This window comes from Rhinoderma darwinii, chromosome 2 (assembly GCF_050947455.1).
Source record: "Rhinoderma darwinii isolate aRhiDar2 chromosome 2, aRhiDar2.hap1, whole genome shotgun sequence".
Lineage (NCBI taxonomy): Eukaryota > Metazoa > Chordata > Amphibia > Anura > Rhinodermatidae > Rhinoderma > Rhinoderma darwinii.
The window spans coordinates 182,815,950-182,838,175 of record NC_134688.1 but is presented as its reverse complement, the minus strand read 5'-3'; the positions used below and the strand labels follow the sequence as shown (position 1 = coordinate 182,838,175).

The window sequence follows — 22,226 nt, the reverse complement described above, 5'->3', positions numbered from 1 at the left end:
ATTAATTTGGGCAAAAAAAAAATTCTAATTTGTAAATTTCACCTCTATTTTGCTTAAATTCCTGTGAAACACCTAAATGGTTAAAACACTTTCTGAATGCTGTTTTGAATACTTTGAGGGGTGCAGTTTTCAAAATTGGGTATTTTATGGGGGTTTCTAATATATGGGCCCTCAAAGCCAATTCAGAATTGAACTCGTCCCTGTAAAAGTAGCCTTTTGAAATTTTCTTAAAAATGTGATAAGTTGCTGCTAAAGTTCTAAGCCTTGTAACGTCCTAGAAGAATAAAATTACCTTCAAAAAACGATGCAAACAAAGTAGACATATGGGAAATGTTAATTATTATTTTGTACAAGCAGATACATTTAAAATTAGAACAATCATAATTTCTTGAAATTTTATCAAAATTATGGTGTTTTTCACAAATCCGAAATTATCGACCAAATTTTTCCACTAACAAAGTACAATATGTCACGAGCAAACATTCTCCGAATCGCTTGGATAGGTAAAAGCATTCCAAAGTTATTACCACATAAAGTGACATGTCAGATTTGAAAAAATGGGGCTGGTCCTGAAGGCCAAAATGAGCTTGGTCCTGAAAGGGTTAATGGTAATGAGATGTTTATCCCGTGTCTGTATAAACAGCACTGCTGACAAGTGCTGAGGAGTCTGTTTCCTGGCTAAAACAGCTTGACCTTCTAGTTACACTTTAGAGGCTGCGTAGTGGTTTTACCCAATTTTTGCGGCTTTCTGTTAAAAGACCAGTTCACACACTGAATTTTAATGCAGTTTTTTTTGTAGCAAAAACTAGAAATGTATCCAAACCAAAGGAGACTCATAAGGCTTTCAATTCTATTTTTCCTCTCTAGAGGCTTTACTAATGCTTCCGGCTTAACAAAAAAGAAACGGAATCAAAGCTGCAATGGTTTGGTTTACGTGAGGAGTTAGAAGTGTCACAGTAAGGCAGGTGAAAAATAAATGCATTTATAGTGTTAATAATTGTAATAAAAGTTGATCATCTTGTAGAGCTAGGTTTCTTTTACAATAATTATATTCACTGGTTCGTATTTGATGTTACCCAAAACACATGGGGTGAACACTTTTAACAAGCACGTTATTTTACTAGTCTTATAAATAAAATCATAGAATTAAATTCAAAGTTCCATGAAACTTCATTCAAATCTAATGTAAAATAAAAGCCTTAAGTATGAGGTTTAATGAACACCAGCGCTAGGTAAAGTCCTCCTAACATTTGAGGAAATCCTAGACTCTGGTACTGCTGTCATATACTAACCAGAACTGTTCCTATTAGCCTTGTTTACTTATAGAATATGAAGTGTTTATTACGTTCTCTAAATAGTATAAAAGTCTGTACCAACAAATTTGACCTTCCAGACGCGATGAGGTAACAGAAGGCTGTCAGGACTGAAGGAAGTCATTTTTGCACACATCTGGCCAAAGACAGCTTTGGTACCATCTGGACCTGCCAAACCTCCTTTACTTCTTGAACGTTTTACCTAAAAAACACAAACACATAATCAACCTTCTAATCTTTTATGATGAAAAAAACCTAAATTAACTACGCCAATATGATATCTGTATGTAGTAAAAGCTAGCAATAATATAGCCTATATTTCACATGGAAGTACATGTATTATAGCGCTTACAATTTCATCGCTGTAACAGATTTATACCAGTATTCATTTGTAAGTAAAGTGTAGAGAAGATCATTTTTTTCATGATAAATGATTGCAGAGACGGCATCTTGCATATTAGGAAAATACATTGAACTGAATTACAAGTTCCAGACCCGCCAATTCCAAAAGCCATACTGTTGGAATTATTCTTATTCAAACATCTACCCAGTTATACAGCCAGACTAACCAACTCACCTGTATTCGGTTTAATTCAACAACTGGACCATGTTGGCGGTCTCGTACCATTGTAGCTTGGACTACTTTGCGGAACGCAGCCTCCTGCAAAGACAACTTGATGTCAGCCTAACAATGCAAGTGTTAATAGTCCAAATTATACACAATCTTTAAGATTCAATTTACAGGCCATGAGAGCAAGAGAACCGCAAGTTTTCAGTAGTCCACTCAATATTGGTCAATCTGCATGCTCCAGCAGCTTGGCATTGGACAAAGTGCTTGATAGGTAACATGCTCCTCAAGAACTACCACAGAAAGAACGTTAAAGGCTGTGGACACCTGAATGTTTTTGTTTTTTTATTGCATTCAACCGATTTTAGGGTAAAAATAAATTTCCCCAATAGGTCTTTATTAAAAATGGTGTCACGTTTTGCATGCGCGGCCTGCATGTATTTCACATACATTGCAGGCGGCTCTGTCCCGTTCCCAGTCTAATCCAATTGTGTAGTGCACTTGACGACTCACAATTTGCAGCCCATCGGTGTGATCTCCGGAACGCTCAATATAGCTGAATTATAAATAAAAAGCGGCCTTTAAGAAGTGTGTGTGCTAAATGGAACCCATAAAATGACAAGACACAAAAGATTACGACCAGAGCTCTGGCTCTGTAAAGTTGTCCATCCACATTCGACGACTAAAATCTCATGTGTATGATCAATCATCCCTGGGATCGTTAGTACCAATGATTCCACACTAGCATCTTGTCAGACTAAACTAGCCGATCAAGGAGTCCGTTTAAAAAAATGTAATTTTTTTTTAATCCAGCCAATCACCGTATATGCGTATTTTCAGCCTGTCACAGCCAAAAAAAATCCAACCTGATAGATCACATTTTTGGCAGGCAACAGACTTCCGTCATCTATCATGAACAATTGTTCTCATAGAATTTTTAAACGACGGTCAGTCGAAATAGACAAATTTTGTTGACCTTTTTCTTATATGTATGGTCAGCTTAAGACTTTGGAAAAAAATGGAGAATCCCTTTCAGGCTGTCATTTCTAAAAGATGCCACTATTTCCAATAAAGGAACAGTTTGAAAGCAGTTTAGACACGTACCTTTCCTTGGGAAATAAGAATTCCACGTAGTATATCGAAGCCAACTGAGGGACCTTGACCAGTTTCCTCTAACTTCCCCTCCAAATCAAACATGGGGATGCATGGACAAAAGAGCTCAGAGATATGGTGAAGTAATAGCAATCTATTCCTCAAACCTATAATTACTATCTCTTGAAGGTGGTTATATTCCATGGGTAACTGAAAAAGTTAAATTTATACAAGCTTAATATAAATGAAAATGTATACAAAAAGGACAATATGGTGATGGATCCGATGCATCCGGTTTCCATTTGCCACCGTTGTGTAAAGGTTCCGTTGTTTTGACAGAATACTGTAGTCGACTGCATTATTCATTCTGTCGAAACATTGGGACCCATGCACAACGGTGACAGACGGAAACCACTTGCACTGGAACCATCACCATTTAAATCAATGGTGATGCAAATGGTAACCTATGGTTTCCGTTTGTTTTAGTTTTGATTCCGTTCATGGGTTCCCCTGACCGAAAGGTCTGACGGAACCCATGAACGGAGTCCTGACGCAGATGTGAACGAAGACTTACTAAGCAAAGATAGAGTAACTGGTGAGATACCAACTAGGCAAAAGTACACATGACCTGTAAACCTGTTCAGAAATAAAGAGGTCCACAAGTTCAGTTTTAATCCTTCTACCTTTTTACGTATTTTTTAAAATTTTTTTATTATGGCCACAGAGAATCGTAAAACGGCAGAAGACAAACTGCCCGCCGTCATTACATGTTCAAGAGAGGGGAGGGAACAACACGGACATAATGCTAACTAGGAATATACCAGGTAGAATGCCTACTGCTCTATATAAGCAATAATAAAAACAGAGAAAAGATGAACCCGTCAGGGGCAGATTTACCTGTGTTGGGAGCTTGCCCGCATTAGCAGGTTTACTTGTAGACCAGGCCAATGTGTGAGCAGAACCACAGGCGACTCGGTTTATCTTTTTACCCTGAAGAGCTGCTACAAGGCGAGGACGCTGAATAGCGTTTGTGGTTCCATCTCCGAGCTGCCCTTCATCATTATCTCCCCAAGTGTACACTTCACCTAAAAAACAAAAACCGTAACATTTATAAAGAATAAAAGCTATACTAGTGGGGTAACGGGGGGGGGAGGTTTCAAGTGCATTAGGATTCTGTCTACAATTCCAAAAGCAGAGCTCAAGGATGCTGGCCAAGCACCCACACTCAAGGCGTAGTGCCAGGATGGTCTCATTACCAGTCGTTAAATTGATAGTCTAAAAAAAAAAAAAGACATTTGCTTCTCCATAATGGGAATGAAAATCTGAACAGAAATAGAATGACTATCAATAGGCTATTGTGATGGAAATCCTGCATCAAGGCTAATAAAAAGATTTTTGTATGCTTGTGTAAGAAAAATCAATGGAAATTATTCACATTAACTGTTGTCGCAATGAAAAGATATGAAATGTGATCTGGTAGCAAAAGTATAACTATTATTTTTTTAATAAAGGTTTTCATTGCTATAAAAATGCCCATTTGGAATATTCTTTTTGCCAAATTGTGCCTTGCGTGGTACCCAGCTGTTACAACTATGTCACATATGTTTGTCAGGCAATTTAAGTAGGTGTCTGAATATATTTAAGCGATTTCTAGGAACAGTCCCAGGTTTTAAAAAAATGTCGATATGAGTATTAGTCATACATAAAAGAACATTTATAAAAAAAAAATAAAAAAAGATAGGGCTTTCCAGCCATGAGCTAAGGTGATCATCACTTAGTTACGGTAAGCGCTCGCCTACGACGATTTCTCACATCTGATGGGAGGATTGGAGGGAAGGGGAAGAGTGAGTGGAGTTTGAATAAAAGGGAAGCAGTCACTCCTATCATAGAAAAAGAAAAGAACTTTGATCCAGCGCTGATAATTCTTTAACCCCTTAAGGACACATCCTGTTTTCGCCTAATGGACTAGACCATTTTTTTTCAAAACTGCCATGTGTCACTTTATGTGGTAATAACGTTGGAATGATTTCACCTAGCCAAGCGATTCTGAGGTTGTTTTCTCGTCACACATTGGACTTTAAGTTAGTGGTAAAATTTGGTCATAACATTCAGTGTTTATTTGTAAAAAAAACACCAAAATTGTGAGAAAATTTTTAAAAATGTGCATTTTTCTAAATTTAAATGTATCTGCTTGTAAGACCGATAGTAATACCACACAAAATAGTTACTAGTTCACATATCCCATATGTCTACTTTATGGTGGCATCGTTGTTTGAACACCGTTAGGACGTTAAAAAGGCTTAGAACTTTAGCAGCAATTCCTCGCAATTTCAAGAAAATTTCAAAAAGAGATTTTTTTTTTTAGGGACAAGGTCGGATCTAAAGTGGCTTTGAGGGCCTTATATATTAGAACCCCCCCCCATAAATCACCCCATTTTAAAAACCTAACCCCTCAAAAGTATTAACAGCTTTTAGAAAGTTTCTTAACCCTTTAGGTGCTTCACAGGAATTACACCAAAAAACAGAGGTGAAATTTACAAATAATTTTTTTTGCAGAAAATCTGTTTTAATAAAAAAAAATCTGTAACACAGAAGGTTTTACCAGAGAAACGTTAGTCAATATGTATTGCCCCGGTTCTGCAGTTTTTAGAAATATCTCACATGTGGCCCTAGAGTGGTAATGGACTAGAGACACAGGCCTCAGAAGCAAAGGAACACCTAGTGGATTTTGGGGCCTCCTTTTTATTAGAATATATTTTAGGCACCATGTCAGGTTTGAAGAGGTCCTGTGGTGCAACAACAGTAAAAAACAAAACAAAAGTGACCCCATTTAGGAAGCTAGACCCCTCAAGGAACTTATCTAAGGGTATAGTTAGCATTTTGACCCCACAGGTTTTTTACAGAAATTATTGGAAGTAGGCCGTGAAAATGAAAATCTACATTTTTTTCAATAAAATGTAGGTTTAGCTAATTTTTCTTTTCTACGAGAACTAAAGCAGAAAAAGCACCCCAACATTTGTAGATCAGTTTCTCCTGAGTAAAACAATACCCCATACGTGGTCATGGCTGTTTGGACACACGGCAGGGCTCGGAAGGGAAGAAGTGCTATTTGGCATTCAAATTTTGCTGGATTGATTTGTGGAGGCCATGTCGCCTTTGCAAAGCCCCTGAGGGACCAAAACAGTGGTAACACCCCAAAAGTGATCCCATTTAGGAAACTACACCCCTCAAGGAACTTATCTAAGGGTATGGTTAGCATTTTGACTCTACAGGTTTTTTGTCTGAATTTATTTGAATTAGGCCGCATTTACTGGTATTTCAATATATAATGTGGGGGCATATGTATGTTGCAAAGAGCAAATCAGAGTATAATAAAAGGGTACATAAATAATAAAATTAATAATTCATAGATGTGTGGTAAGCCTTGAAGCAATCCTTTATGCACAGGCCAGGTATTTCGGGGCAGGTGTCGCACTGATAAGTGGTGTCCCTTCTTACGCCCCTTTTGATACACACTCTCCACCTTTTTTGGGATCTTCCCTTCTTTGCAGTTTGGGGAACGATGCCGGCAAAGTGTTGTCCTGGTACAATACGGGCGCCCTCACTTTCAGCAGATGTGCTTGGGCCCTCCCCTGCCTGGTTTTCAAACACAAGCACCTTGATAATCTCCTCCTGAAAATTAAGGAATGACCCTGTCTGGCCTGCACATTTGGATAGCACGTAAGCGTTATACAGTGCCATCTGTACCATGTGCACGGCCACCTTTTTGTACCACACCCTTGTTTTTCTCATGGCACTATAGGACTTTAGCACTCGATCGGAGAGATCAACACCTCTAATGTACATGTTATAGCACACGATGCAATCTGGCTTGTGGGTCACTGTTGTGGTACCTCGTACAGGGGCACTGCCGTTCCCATGTATTGTGGTCAAGAGAAGGACATCCCTCTTGTCCTTATACTTGACGAACAACATGTTTTCGCGGCATAATGCCCTGGTCTCACCCCTTCTAACACATTGGCCAAGCAGTGTTTTAGAGAGGCCTCTCTGGTTTTTGCGCACCGTGCCGCATGCTGCAGTATTTCTGGTGGAGAGGCATTTAAATAGTGGGATGCTGGTGTAGAAGTTATCAACGTAAAGTTGATAACCCTGGTCCAGCAGTGGGTGCACCAAATCCCACACTATTTTCCCACTAACTCCCAGGACTGGTGGCATTTGGGGGGTTCAATCCTGGAGTCCTTCCCTTCATAAACCCGAAACTTGTAGGTGTACCCTGAGCTACTCTCGCACAGTTTGTAAATTTTTATCCCATACCTTGCCCTCTTACTGGGCAGGTATTGGCGGAATTTTAGCCTACCCTTAAAATGTACAAGGGACTCGCCTATTACAATGTTCTTTTGGGGGGTATACGCTTCTTGAAATTTGGTAAAGAAATGATTAATGACTGGCCTGATTTTGAATAGGCGATCATATGTGGGGTCATCACGGGGCAGGTACTGTGCATTGTTATTATAATGCAAAATTTTAAAAATAGCTTCAAAGCGAGTCCGGGGCATTGCCATGCGGTAAATTGGGGTGTTGTACAAAACATCTGTACTCCAGTATTGCCTGATCTGTGGCTTCTTTTCTAGCCCCATATGCAGCACAAAGTCCCAAAATTTGCGCATCTACGCTGCATTTACAGGGATCCACTTGAAGGGTCTAGCATATGATGACGTGGGGTTGCTGGGCATATAAATTGGTTTGGGCCACCATTAAATTCACTAAATCCTTACTGAAGAAACCTTAAAAAAAAAAAAAATCTATTTCTGTGAACCCTTCAGTATCAAAATGAATTCCTGAGCTGCCTATGAATTCAGGGATCTGAGGCTCATAATTCTCAGTGGTGGGTTCCACACGGGATCACTTATCTAGGGGGTTGCCTCAGCTGATGTCCTGGGTGCCTTTGCAAGGGTTACTCATCACTGGATGAGGAGGACGACGACAAGATGTATTGGGCGAATTCCTTTTTTCCCTCGCTAGCGGAATCAGTGTATGAGGCCAGGATGGCGTATGCCTCCTCTACTGAATAGACCCTTTGGGATGATTGGGACATTTTTATTAGGGGGTGTGTAGTGCTTGAACACGTGTAACACTGACTTTATTTTTACACAGGGGGTTGTGTGTGTTGTGCTTTTACACGTGTATTTCAAAATTGCTGAATAAAAAAAATTTAAAAAAAAAAACGAGAAGAGGAGAAAGAAAGAAAGAAAGGAAAATAAAAGTTTAGAAAAAAAATGAAGTATAAAAAAAATTACAGAACAAACTTGAGTAACAAAAAATTATGGAAATATAAAACGCTAACGAATTTCCTGACTACCTAAAATTTAGTGACGTTGAATCTGCGAAAAAAAAAAAAAAATGTAGTATAAAAACTACTGCAGTCAATTTAGGCTAAAACTAAGCTATGTAAAATTTAGTGAACAAACTTCAGTAAAAAAAAAAAAAACTGAATGTCTGTCACTGACGCTAAATCTGTAACGCTATATATTAGTGCTAAAAAAAACTGTAGTAATACTGCAGTCAATTTAGACTAAAATTATAAAGCTACAGTAACCACTGACACTAAATGTAGCACTATATTTTAGAAAAAAACTGTAGTATAAGAAATATACTGCAGTTAATTGACACTAACTTTAGAATATTTGTATAGCGAAAACTACCTAAAATGCTATGTAATTTTTTTTTACTTTTTTACAGTTTTATATATAAAAAAGGCCCAAAAAAACCCTGCGTCAACAAATTACCACTGAGGCGGATTATAGACTCAGCACTCCGTGGCCGAGGGCGCACACAAAAAGATGGTGCAGTAAAAATAGGCAAAAAAAAATAAACCTGCGCCAAAAAATTAGCACTGATGCCGATCAGTGATGGCGATCACTGATCAGCGCTCAGAGGCTGCAAGGCACGCGCACACACAGATGGTGCTAGCAGAAAAGGAAAAAAATCAAAGCCTGCGTCCAAAAAAAAATTGACACAGATGCTGATCAGTGATGGCGGTCACTAATCAGCACGCAGTGGCTGCAGGGCGCACAAATGGAGATGGAGCAAAACTGTAAAAAAAAAAAGTCCTGTGCCAATAATTGCTGATCAGCGGCCGCAGGATGTACACGGAGGAGGGGGAAGGGGGCAGGGGGGGCAGGAACAGGGACTAGGAAAGGGAAATTCAGGAATCACTAGTGCTGCTGCTTAAAAAAAAAAAAAAATCAGCAGCAGCACAGTTGATGATGATGATCACAGTCAGGGATCACACAACAAGATGCAGAAGATGAGGATCGCAGCACAGAATGCCTCCGCAACGGTAAGTATTCGGTTCACAGACTCACACTCCAGCTCTGCTCACCGTTCCAAACCAGAATGACGTGGGCAGAACTGGTGCAGAGTGTTTGAAATGCCCGCCAAGGTTACGATTGGTCGGTCTATGCAGACCGACCAATGGTAGCGATGGGGTGGTGGCACCATCACTACTGCCTTACAAGTACATGGCAGGGATTGGTGCCGTCCTAGACAGCACCAATCCCCACCGTATCACTGTGCCCTGCGGCACAGTGCTAGGTTATAGCCGCACAAAGCTGCGATTTGCCGGTCTGAACTGACCGAACAATCACAGCGATCGCCGATGAGGGGGGGAGCACCACCTCCCTGGGCCACGTGTAAAGATGGCCTCTTTACTCTGTCGCCGTGTCTTTAGACGCAGTGACCACTTAACGCTCCAACGTACCTATACGTTGGAATGCGTTAAGTAGCTAACAACAACGATGTACCCATACGTTGGATGTCGTTAAGGGGTTAAAAAGGAAACAATGTTCCAATTTTATTTGTAAACAAATGTAAAACTTCAAGACGCAAGAAGAGGTGGTTTGTGATAGTAGTTCACCTGTGCGTTTCAGACACAGCTCGTGTCCTTAATCATGGCATGTCGTCACGGATTCCTCCAATTTTTTGGTTCACTCTTATGAGCTGTGACAACGATAAATGTAGACGCCGCTGACTGATATAACTAGCAACAGAAACAGACTGCTAGTCAGCCATATGACTCCAACACCTAGCCTGTGCCTTCCCAATGTAAAATGACTGGCTTCCACGGGTCAAGCATTGCCTAGCAGAAAGAAGAGAATGGGGTAATGTCCACTCCAAAGCAGGGGACACTGTTGCTGCATAAAGAGTGGCCTTAGCTTCAACGTGCTATAAATTATAGACACTGATGAGCCAGATCATTTATCCTATAACACTTGCAGCACAGGCCTTTACTTATCAGAAAAAGCAGAGCCAGCTGCCATAGACCAGATAATGCCTGGCTGTTTTTTGACAAGGTAGGGCTATTCTGCAAATGTTTAATGTATTACAGGCCTCGCTGCTAAAAGCATTAGAATTTATTAAGTTAGCTAAGTAAAGTATAGATCCAACTAGTATAGGTTTTGCTACCAAAAGGAATGCAGTGGTCTGTTAATATAATAAATATACATATACACACACACACACACACACACACACACACACACACACACACACACACACACACACACACACACACACAGGACTACTCTAAGAAATAAAATACTTATAGATGAGGAATGACACATTCATACAGATCAAATTAATTGGCAAATCTGAATACAAATATTTTTGAGCTTCCATTGAATAATAAGGATAAAATCGCAGGCTGTAAATTTTAAACAAACTACATAGATTAGATCAACTTGACGGATAACAAGAAGCAGCGCTAAGATTATAATTATAGAAGAAACACAAACCTTGACAAAATATTAGAAGACTCAGGAACCAATAAACCCACAATACCCTCAGGGAACAAGTGATAAATGCTGGCTATTTCTACTGTGAAATTGGCTATAAAATCTAGTATCCAACACAAACTAATTCATGTCTAAACAAAACAAAAAAAGAAATAAAAAAAATCACCCCCTCCCCTTTCCCAGCAAGCAGAATGGAAAATAAGAAATCATTAATGTACGAGAAAACTATAACTTACCATCCTCTGTGCAACAAACACAATGCAGTGACCCTGTGGCAATAGCAATAACTTTCTTCCCCTGAAGTCCCTGGACTTGTTGTGGCCTCCGCACATGGTCATCTGATCCGTGACCTAGCCGATGATAGTCGCCTTTTCCCCTGTATATGGAAAATTCACAAGTGAAAATCCAATCCGACCAACATGAACTACTCACTTCCAGAGACTAGTTTAACAATAGAATTTAAATCAATTATGCATCTCAGAAATTAAAAATACAGGGATCATCATGAAGATTTTTATTTATTTATTTTTTGGGGCCTAAAGTAACACACAATGGGATAGATTGGTCAAAATTAAAAGGTGGAGCAGTAGCCCTTAGCAACCAATCAGTTCCCAGCTTTCAGAGAGCCTTTGTAAAATCAAAGCAGCAAGGTGATTGGTTGCTATGAGCAACAACTTTACTTATAGTTTTATCCCCTTTGCGACATGAGACGATGTATTACGTCTATACGTGGCGGCTCTTACAAACAGCTGACACTCGCCTGAAACAGCTGGAATCTAGGGGAACTCTGATTCTGGCCGTTTAACCCCTCAGATGCTGCAGTCAATAGCTTCCGTGGTATCTAAGCGGTTAGACAAAGGGAGGGGGCTCCCTCTCCCCCGAAATCGAAGGGTGCCGATTGGTTGCTATAACAACTGGAGGCATAGTAAAGTCCCCTAGTGGAGGCTAAAAAAAAATCTATAACTATTCACAAAAAAATTTAACCAATAAAAGTAAATCAGTATCGTCTCCTCCTTAAAAGTCCAAACTATTGAAATATATCGTTCGTTATTTAACACCCTAGAAAAAAAAATCCCAATGCAAGCATTGCGTTTGTTTGGTTTTTTTTGGTCACCTCGCTTCCCAATAAAAAAAATGGTTATAATGGTTATAAAAAGTGATCCAAAATTTGCCTGTGCCCCAAAATGCTACCAATAAAAACTGCACCTGGCCACAAAAACAAAAAAAAACCCTCGCACCGCTCAGCTCACTTGACGGAAAAATAAAAGTTATGGATTTTTCTGCATAAAAGGAGTGTTAAAAGAAAACAAACAAAAAAAAACCCACTATATAAATTTGGTATCGCCGTAATTGTATTAACCCCCAGAACAAAGTTAACAGGTTTTAACCACACAGTGAAAGCCACAAAATGAAACCCAAACAAAAAGAGCGGAATCACAGTTTTTTTTTTTCTCATTCCACCCCATAAAAGATTTTTCTGTTTCCCACTACATTGTATGGTAAATTAAATGGTGCCATTTAAAACTACAACTCGTCTTGCAAAAAACAAGTCCTCACAATCAGAAAAATTTTAAAAAAGTTATGGCGCTTGGAATGCAACGATGGAAAAATGAAAAGATGAAAAATGAAAACACGAAAACACACATTTTCCCCAATACATTGTTCTAGGGTTGTCTCCATTCTAGTTTGATTTGCTGCAAATACTTCACCGACATGAAAGTTATAGAACAAGAAAGAATATTGTGTTGCTGGAGTTTACAAGGAGAAATCAATGTACCATGTATAAACGGCTCCAGACTTCGTCAGAGCTACAGAGAACTGAGAACCACACTCCACTTTGGTAACTCCAAGTCCGGTCAGAGAATCAATCTGAAGGAGAAAAAATAAATAAATACGAATACATTTAATAAGCATCAGATTTTAGTGAGCACAGAAGGTCCCTTTTCTAGCCCTAAAAAGCTCACATCATTGACTTTAGTAGCAAATTAGGCAATTATTTGCTGGTGATCTAGTCGTTAAAACAAACCCAACAGTTGCACATGTAACATTACATAAGCTAGGGGCGTGGCCTAGCAGCAGATGTAAGAGGACGTGTGTGGCTGGAGCTCCTGCTGTATTCATCCTGAAAGTACAGATTTTCCCTGAATTACCCGGTAATATTCACCGATCTGGAGGCTGGGAGGCTGGAGGAGTCGGTACCGCTTAATACAGCTACAATGACCCGTTCTAAGAAGCAAAAAACGCCGCCGGCGAGTCCGGGGCCGAGGAGGCAAGATGGCGCCGAGGAGACTGAATGCAGGAGCAGGCACATGCGGTCTGAGGCGGCAGACAGGCTGGAGAGATTTGCAAGAACCCCTCGTGCGAGCGGATCTGCAGCAGGCAAGACGTCGGTGGCTGGCAGTGGGAAGGCAGACAACTTGGCCTCCGGTTCCAGATACTCCGTGCTGGGAGAGGACACGGTGAGTGAGGAGGAGGAAGAGCTGGGGAGTCAGCGGCGGGACAGGCATGTGGAGGAAGATGGCGGCAAAACACATAGCAGGAGAGACCAGGTGAAGGAGCCTTCCCTTGCGGATATATTCGCTGCGGTAAAGCAGAACTCCTCAATTTTATCTGTGCTGATCGGGCAGGTGGGAAGCCTGAAGGAAGATATACTGCTGTTACGTAATGACTTACAGAAAGTGGCAGAAAGAACCACAGTAATTGAGGGGAGAGTGTCTGAAGTGGAGGATGTTCTGCCGGAGCTCAGGCGGGATGTGCAGTCTCAGTCCTTGGCGGTGGTGGCCCTGCAGGCTAAGGCGGATGATTTAGAGAATCGGCTACGCAGAAACAACGTGCGTTTGGTTGGAGTGCCGGAAAAAACGGAGGGCAATAACTCGGATGAGTTCTTTGAAAAATGGCTGCTGGAGCAGTTTGGCCGGGATGAATTGTCTCCTTTATATGCCGTTGAAAGAGCGCACAGAGTGCCTACCAGACCGGGACCACCGGGGAGGCCCCCCGAGGCCGGTCTTAGTGAAGCTGTTGCACTACAAGGACAGAGATAAGATCCTGAGGAAGGCAAGGGAACGGCAGGATATCTCCATCAATGGCGCCAAAATATCCTTTTATCCGGATTTCTCCGTGGAGGTGCAGAAGAAGCGGCTGCAATATTGGGATGTAAAGAAACGTCTGAGGAACTTGTCCATACCATATTCCATGATGTATCCGGCCAAATTGCGGGTGGTTGCTTTTGGGACTGCTTCATTCTTTGAGAACCCCAGAGAGGCTGCAAGATGGCTGGATAGCAATGAGGCACGGTTGCGGAGACCGGCTGGAGAAGAAGATGCGTGAAAGCCCGCCTGGGCGGTGAAGTCTGGAGCCATGTTGGCGTTTATGGGACTGTAGCATATTATATGTTATTATGCAGGTCTCCGAAGTGTGTGAACACCCTTGTCTGAAACACCGCAGGGTGGTATCCTTTTAACAAAAATGGCCGCACCTGACGGCAATGTTATCGAGGGAATGTTACTGGGTACCTAATGTATCTGTAAACTCTGCTGATTGTGTGGGAATGTTTAATACATGCGAATAGCAGTGGGAGCCAGCGCTCACTGGAAGTGGTGAGACAGTTAAACGGTTCAAAGAGAAGATGCCAGTAGGGCATGTTAAAAGTTCGCACTACGGTGCGTTTCTGCTGGATAGGAGAGACAGTACATGTCGCTCTGACCCTTTTCGGAGGGGAGGTTTTGTTGGGGGGGGAGGGGAGGAGGGAGGGAACGCACGGCCTAATATCTTGACTGGAGCAGGTTGGAGGAGTAACAGATTTCTTAAAAATATGACGCCTGATGGGATCGGTTAAATGTCTATCATGGAACGTCCGGGGAATACGGGAAGCTAGGAAACGGCAGGCAATCTTTAACTGGGTTAAACAACAAAATGCCCTGATAGTGGGGCTGCAAGAAACGCATCTGACTAGAGAGTCTGTATCCTTATTGCAGAGAGTGTGGATCGCACATGGGTTTCACTCTTTTCATACGACTTATTCCAGGGGGGTGAGTCTGTTGATACACAGGAGTCTCCCCTTTGTCTGTCATTCATCCTTTTCTGATGAGGAGGGGAGGTATGTGGGAGTGCATTGTACTATATATCACTGGGAGTGTATTCTGGTAGTGCTGTATATCCCTCCGCCATATTCTAGCACTGTACTGAAACGAGTTACGGAGAAACTCTCCAGGTGGCCTGAGGTACCGCTAATTGTGATGGGGGATTTTAATGCAGTGATGTCTGAAGGGTTGGACAGGTTTCATAGAGGAGGAGGAGGGCAAAGAAGAGATCTGACCGCCTTTGGAAGATTAATGGAGGAATTGGGTCTGCGGGATATTTGGAGAGATAAACATCCAGGGGTGAGGCAATACTCGTGTGCATCATCCACATTTCAGTCACTTTCCCGAATAGACATGGTAGCATGCTCAGCTTCAGCGGTGGCGTACATAGCGCAAATAGAGTACCTACAGAGGGCGTTGTCAGACCACTCTCCGATGGCGGTGACGCTGGAAGTGGGTGTAAGGCATACCAGGAACCCCGGGAATTGGAAGCTGAATGCGTTTTGGTTAAGATTAATGGATGGTGAGGAAATACGGAACCTGATAAAAGAATATTTTAATTTTAATACTGAGTCGGTGCCGCGGGGAGTGTTGTGGGATGCCATGAAAGCCTGGCTGAGAGGAGTATTCATTCAAAATATTAAACGAATTAAAACTAAATCCAGGCAGTTGGGAGAAAGTTTAGAGGAGCGGGTGACAGAAACAGAAGGGAGACATGTAGAAGAGGGGTCCGAGGAGACACTCAGACATTGGGTGGAGGCACAGACGCTGTTAAAAAATCACCAACTAACAATGGCGGATAATAAACGACTATTCCTTAAACAGCAATATTATGAAGAAGGGGAAATGGCGGGGAGATTACTCGCTAGGATGGCAAAACCGCATGGGGGCAATAATTTCATTCATGGCCTCAGGGGGGAGGGGGGGAGGGTGGAGACAGACACGGGGCAAATCCTGCAAATATTCCAGCGGTTTTATACTGACCTATATACTTCCAAAGTGCATTACAACACACAGCAATTGGACGAGTACCTGGGAAACATTAATTTGCCTACCTTGGGCCGGGAGGACCGTGAAAGTTTGGAGACCCCTATTTCACTAGAGGAGTTGGAACAGGCGATAAGAGATATGGCAAATGAGAAAGCTCCGGGTCCAGATGGGTTACCGGGGGAAATTTATAAGGAATATGGGTCGGAACTAGCGCCAGAATATTTGAGTACTTTGCAGGATAGTTTTGACAGAGGTAAATTACCAGACTCCCTATATGAGGCTACGATAGTGGTTCTCCCAAAAGAGGGGAAAGACAGCCAACTACCGGAGTCCTACAGACCAATATCCTTGTTGACATCGGATGTCAAGATCTTGGCAAAGATATTGGCACTGAGGCTGAACAGGGTGGTACAGCATGTTGTGCATGAAGACCAATCGGGGTTCATGCCCTCCAAATCGACAGCGGTCAATCTCAGGCGGCTGTTTTTAAATCTTCAGGCGGCACCGGATGAGCAAGGAGGAAGGGCGGTGCTAACGTTAGATGCTGCAAAAGCGTTCGACTGCGTAGAATGGGGGTATTTATGGCGGGTAATAGAAAAGATGGGATTCGGCCCTAACTTCGTAAAGTGGGTACAGTTGCTGTATGTGGCCCCTACAGCCCGCATACGGGTGAATGGTACAATGTCTGAGAAATTTTCACTGGCCCGGGGTACACGACAGGGGTGCCCACTTTCACCATTACTATTCGCCTTGGCGGTAGAGCCATTGGCGTGCCTCATAAGACAGGAGGAACGTATAAGAGGCTTGCAATATGGGGAAATGGAGGAAAAAATCTCATTATATGCAGACGACATTTTAATACAGTGGAGGAAATAAGTATTTGATCCCTTGCTGATTTTGTAAGTTTGCCCACTGTCAAAGACATGAACAGTCTAGAATTTTTAGGCTAGGTTAATTTTACCAGTGAGAGATAGATTATATAAAAAAAAAAAAAAGAAAATCACATTGTCAAAATTATATATATTTATTTGCATTGTGCACAGAGAAATAAGTATTTGATCCCTTTGGCAAACAAGACTTAATACTTGGTGGCAAAACCCTTGTTGGCAAGCACAGCAGTCAGACGTTTTTTGTAGTTAATCATGAGGTTTGCACACATGTTAGATGGAATTTTGGCCCACTCCTCTTTGCAGATCATCTGTAAACCATTAAGATTTCGAGGCTGTCGCTTGGCAACTCGAATCTTCAGCTCCCTCCATAAGTTTTCGATGGGATTAAGGTCTGGAGACTGGCTAGGCCACTCCATGACCTTAATGTGCTTCTTTTTGAGCCACTCCTTTGTTGCCTTGACTGTATGTTTCGGGTCATTGTCGTGCTGGAAGACCCAGCCACGAGCCATTTTTAATGTCCTGGTGGAGGGAAGGAGGTTGTCACTCAGGATTTGACGGTACATGGCTCCATCCATTCTCCCATTGATGCGGTGAAGTAGTCCTGTGCCCTTAGCAGAGAAACAGCCCCAAAACATAATGTTTCCACCTCCATGCTTGACAGTGGGGACGGTGTTCTTTGGGTCATAGGCAGCATTTCTCTTCCTCCAAACACGGCGAGTTGAGTTAATGCCAAAGAGCTCAATTTTTGTCTCATCTGACCACAGCACCTTCTCCCAACCACTCTCAGAATCATCCAGATGTTCATTTGCAAACTTCAGACGGCACTGTACATGTGCCTTCTTGAGCAGGGCGACCTTGCGGGCACTGCAGGATTTTAATCCATTACGGCGTAATGTGTTACCAATGGTTTTCTTGGTGACTGTGGTCCCAGCTGCCTTGAGATCATTAACAAGTTCCCCCCGTGTAGTTTCCGGCTGAGCTCTCACCTTCCTCAGGATCAAGGATACCCCACGAGGTGAGATTTTGCATGGAGCCCCAGATCTATGTCGATTGACAGTCATTTTGTACGTCTTCCATTTTCTTACTATTGCACCAACAGTTGTCTCCTTCTCACCCAGCGTCTTACTTATGGTTTTGTAGCCCATTCCAGCCTTGTGCAGGTCTATGATCTTGTCCCTGACATCCTTAGAAAGCTCTTTGGTCGTGCCCATGTTGTAGAGGTTAGAGTCAGACTGATTAATTGAGTCTGTGGACAGGAGTCTTTTATACAGGTGACCATGTAAGACCGCTGTCTTTAATGCAGGCACCAAGTTGATTTGGAGCGTGTAACTGGTCTGGAGGAGGCTGAACTCTTAATGGTTGGTAGGGGATCAAATACTTATTTCTCTGTGCACAATGCAAATAAATATATATAATTTTGACTATGTGATTTTCTTTATTTTTTTTTTATATAATCTATTTGTCACTGGTAAAATTAACCTAGCCTAAAAATTCTAGACTGTTCATGACTTTGACAGTGGGCAAACTTACAAAATCAGCAAGGGATCAAATACTTATTTCCTCCACTGTATATATGACGGACACGGAGAATACACTGCAGGTAGTAATGGATACGATCACAAGGTTTGGGGAGTTCTCGGGATTAAATATTAACTGGACCAAGTCTGCTTTGATGCCACTTGATACAGTGAATATTGTAGATACTGGAGGGGGGATCCGGATTCCGATAGTTTCTGAATTTACGTATCTAGGGGTTAAGGTGACAGCTAGGGTCCAAGACTATATGTCTTTGAATGTCTCACCACTGCTGCTTAAGGTGAAACAAAAGGTGGATGCCTGGAACAGGCTCCCGCTCTCTGCTCTGGGGAGGACTAACCTAATCAAGATGATCCTCATGCCTCAAGTTTTATACATTCTTCATAACTCCCCAGTATGGATACCTAAGCACTGGTTCAGACGCTTGCACAATCTCTTTCGGGATCTGGTATGGAAAAAAGGGGTTCCAAGGATTAAATTAGAGAAATTGCAATTGCCCAAAGATGAAGGGGGGGTCGCGCTGCCAAATGCCTGGATATATTACCTGGCTGCCCAGAGCCAACAATTTAAGGGATGGGAGGACACAGAGACTTGGGGTGCCAGTGCACGTTTATTGTCATACATGGGGGGAGGACATAATCCACTAGAGAGTCTGGAAGCGCATACCTTTAAGAGATTGGCGAGTGCTAAACCAACGTTACTCCTGATACATAAAGTATGGTGGCAATGCAAACAGATCCTGGGAGTGGGAATGTGCACCAAATATACTCCCCTATGGCATAATCCGGTCCTGTGGGAATTATACCAATTAGAGGGCATGCAAAAATGGGAGTTGGCAGGGGTTAGACGAATACAACACTTATATGATGATAACGGGCTGAGATCATTTCAGCAGTTGAAGGACCTATTTCCACTAGAGAACAATATGTTTTATCAATATTTGCAGATCCGTCATGCCCTACAGGCGCAGGCGCAGGTAGTGGACCTGACGGTCTGTGCTCTCGGGGTCCTGGAGTATGCGGGAAGGGCTGACACGACCAAAGGCCTGATCTCAATGGCGTACAGGAGCTTGCTGTCCAAACACCTGGGAAATCCAATGATGCTGGTAAAAGCGAAATGGGAACGGGATGTTGGTCCATTGACTGAGGAGGAGTGGGAGGAGATATTAGCATCTACATGTCACTTATCGCTCAGTCTGGCGCAGAGGAGATCACAACTCTTCCTGATACACAGAGTGTATCGAACCCCGTGGGTATTAAAGCAGATGGGTATTAGAGCGGATGCTAAATGTCCTAGGTGCACGGAAGAGAAAGCGGATATACTGCATATGTTTTGGTCATGTGAGGCTCTGAGGACCCTATGGGGGGAAGTATTGGATCTGATAAAACAGGTGTATGGTCGGGAATTGGCGGCAGACCCTAAAGTTATGTTGTTGGGAGTAGTGGGAGAAATGGAGAGTGACAGAATGGCAAACCTGGCAATTGCCAAGATATTATATCAAACAAGGAAATGCATTGCTAAACACTGGCTGGATGAGGAGCCACCAGGGATGAGGGAAATTGTAGGAATGGTGAACTATAATATCCTGATGGAGCATAAGATATTTTCTAAAAGGGGCACGGAAAAAAAATTTGAGAAACAATGGAGCAGATGGATGGCTTGTCCTGAGGTGCTGTCACCTGAACTAAACAGAATAAGGGCGAGAGTTGTCTGAGGAACTGGAGATGGTAGAGTCTGGAGCAAAAAGGGGTGGTGGGGAAACTTGATAAGAGAAATGTGCTCTGGCCAGGATTGGTACTAGAAACAAAGGGCAGAGATATAGTGGGGGACCGTGCGGGGAGGGGGGTAAGGGGGGAAGTTGGGGATTTTCTGATATGCTGTCATTATTGTATACGATGCTGGAAAATTGTAATGTGAATGTTACTATGTTATTTCTTTTATGTGTTCGTATCAATAAAATTGGTTTGATTTAAAAAAACATTACATAAGCTAAATATAAACCTTATTGGCCATTTCCCATGTCCACGGTTCCCAGTCTACAATTAGATCCAGAATGCAAGGCTTTGTAGCCAACTATTAAGCAGCAAGTGCATTTTAACCATGTCAGTAAGCTAAGTGAACAAAAGGCACTAAGTCAGTCTTATACACTTTAGAGACTTACTTTCATAGGTACTTTGCAACCATCACTGCCCCCTCGCCCAAGTTTTCCATAATCTCCATCTCCCCAAGACCATACGGTGTCATCGTCAGTCAAGCAGAGGGTTTGGGCATCCCCACTGCCACAGGCAATGTCAATTACACGGTATCCTTGCAGGGCTTCCACCTGGAGAGCAATAATAAAATGTTTACATCTAGGAGGGAACTTTAAATGTTTATTGTGGTTTATATTTTTAATGAAGAGTAGGCCCAGAAAACCAGTAAAAGGCTATACCCTCTATGGAAGATTCCTGGACTATGTTTGCTCTAAGCAGAGAGGTGCCAGGCATTTACATGTGCATGCAATAGGATCACTAGGTTACACACACCATGCCGTGTAAATATTCCAGACGTGATGGTGCTAAAGATCGTATATTATTTTAGCATTTGTAACGGATACTCACCAACTTGGGCTTCAGCTGATCCTCGCTATCCCCATGCCCGAGACGTCCATATCTACCTTTGCCCCAAGTATACAGTTCTCCAGCTGCTGTGATACATGCACTGTGTGCACCACCAGCCGCTATGTCTACAACTTCTGTTCCTCGCAAAGACTCAATAACACGAGGTCTATCACACGGGCTGCAAGGGCAGAGGTAAAAGAAATGAACCAGCAGGAAATAAATGTATACATGCCTGATAAATGGAACGCATCTGAAATATCAAATATATCTGAGATGAAGGTTAAAGGGGTTGTAAACGCGAATGGATTTTCAAGTATGGAGTTTCTGAGAGTCACATTAGGACACAACAGGGCTGTATCCTCCACTACTCTGCATTTCCGTACCATTAAAATGAATAGCGTTCATATTGAGAAACTTGAGCTCACAGTATTAGACACTGGTATTTGTTCATTTACAGCCCCTTTAATTCGTTTTACTGTGGTCTACTGAAACTATTTTTTGCTGATTTTTATTGGTTATATTAATATGGTGAAACAAAAATTTTTATTTTACCTTCTGTTTCCATGGCCCAATTTTCCATCTTCTGCCTCACCCCATGAATACACCTCACCCTCAGAAGAGAGAGCAAGACAGTGCTTTCCACCAGAGTTAACTGCCACCTTTTTCACAAAAACGTGTTGAACGGACTCTAATAGCGTGGGCGTAGATACAGATTCAGTACCACCAATGCCCAGCCTACCACCAGCCCCATAACCTGTAGCATACAACTGAAGAAAAAAATATATATTATAAAAAAAAAAAGTGACATTTTTGGGATTAAAAACTTAATTTATATTACAACACAAGAAAAACATTCTACAACTTCATTACCTTCCCATCAGCTGTGACGGCAAATAGTGTTTGCTCTCCTCCAATCAATTGTACAGGTCTAAGTGTTGCCAATGCTTCACATGGTGTTGGGACTTTGACTTTGGCACCTTCAATACCTCCAAGTTGTCCTCTGTGATTATGACCCCAGCCGTAGATGGTTCCACTGCCACCAGCTGACAAAGTCCAGTCATCAGGTCGTCTATCAAATAAAGACATTTTTATGTAGAAGACATGAACTTTTAATTTGCTAAAAATTTATGTACATTCAAATATATAATAAATCAAACCTATTCATCCACTGGACAAGCTGCTCATCCTGTTCTCTCCTGAAAACCTCATGGCTCTCATGGACAGTATTCATATTCTCATTATCTGCCATCAACTCACGGATTTTCTTTGCAACCTTCACACAAAACCAAAAATGATACACAAAATATATACACTAAATGCGCAGTCTTCCAAATTTGCACCTGGCACTTCGACCAAAAAATAGAA

General features: G+C 42.1%; 1 protein-coding gene across 5 annotated transcripts in view; it reads right to left on the bottom strand.

Annotated features, from left to right (window-relative positions):
- The window catches only part of HERC2 (HECT and RLD domain containing E3 ubiquitin protein ligase 2), a 200,087-nt gene that overhangs the window by 30,192 nt on the left and 147,669 nt on the right, over window positions 1-22,226 (bottom strand). For all 5 annotated transcript variants that reach the window (XM_075852579.1, XM_075852582.1, XM_075852580.1 and 2 more), the window contains 11 exons: window positions 22,019-22,134; window positions 21,732-21,930; window positions 21,414-21,628; window positions 20,862-21,039; window positions 20,423-20,584; window positions 12,544-12,635; window positions 11,003-11,142; window positions 3,871-4,058; window positions 2,986-3,183; window positions 1,891-1,974; window positions 1,374-1,515 (listed from right to left, as the gene is read on the bottom strand). In XM_075852579.1, the coding sequence (XP_075708694.1) occupies window positions 1,374-1,515; window positions 1,891-1,974; window positions 2,986-3,183; window positions 3,871-4,058; window positions 11,003-11,142; window positions 12,544-12,635; window positions 20,423-20,584; window positions 20,862-21,039; window positions 21,414-21,628; window positions 21,732-21,930; window positions 22,019-22,134 (1,714 nt within the window). The remainder of the gene's footprint in view (window positions 1-1,373; window positions 1,516-1,890; window positions 1,975-2,985; window positions 3,184-3,870; window positions 4,059-11,002; window positions 11,143-12,543; window positions 12,636-20,422; window positions 20,585-20,861; window positions 21,040-21,413; window positions 21,629-21,731; window positions 21,931-22,018; window positions 22,135-22,226) is intronic.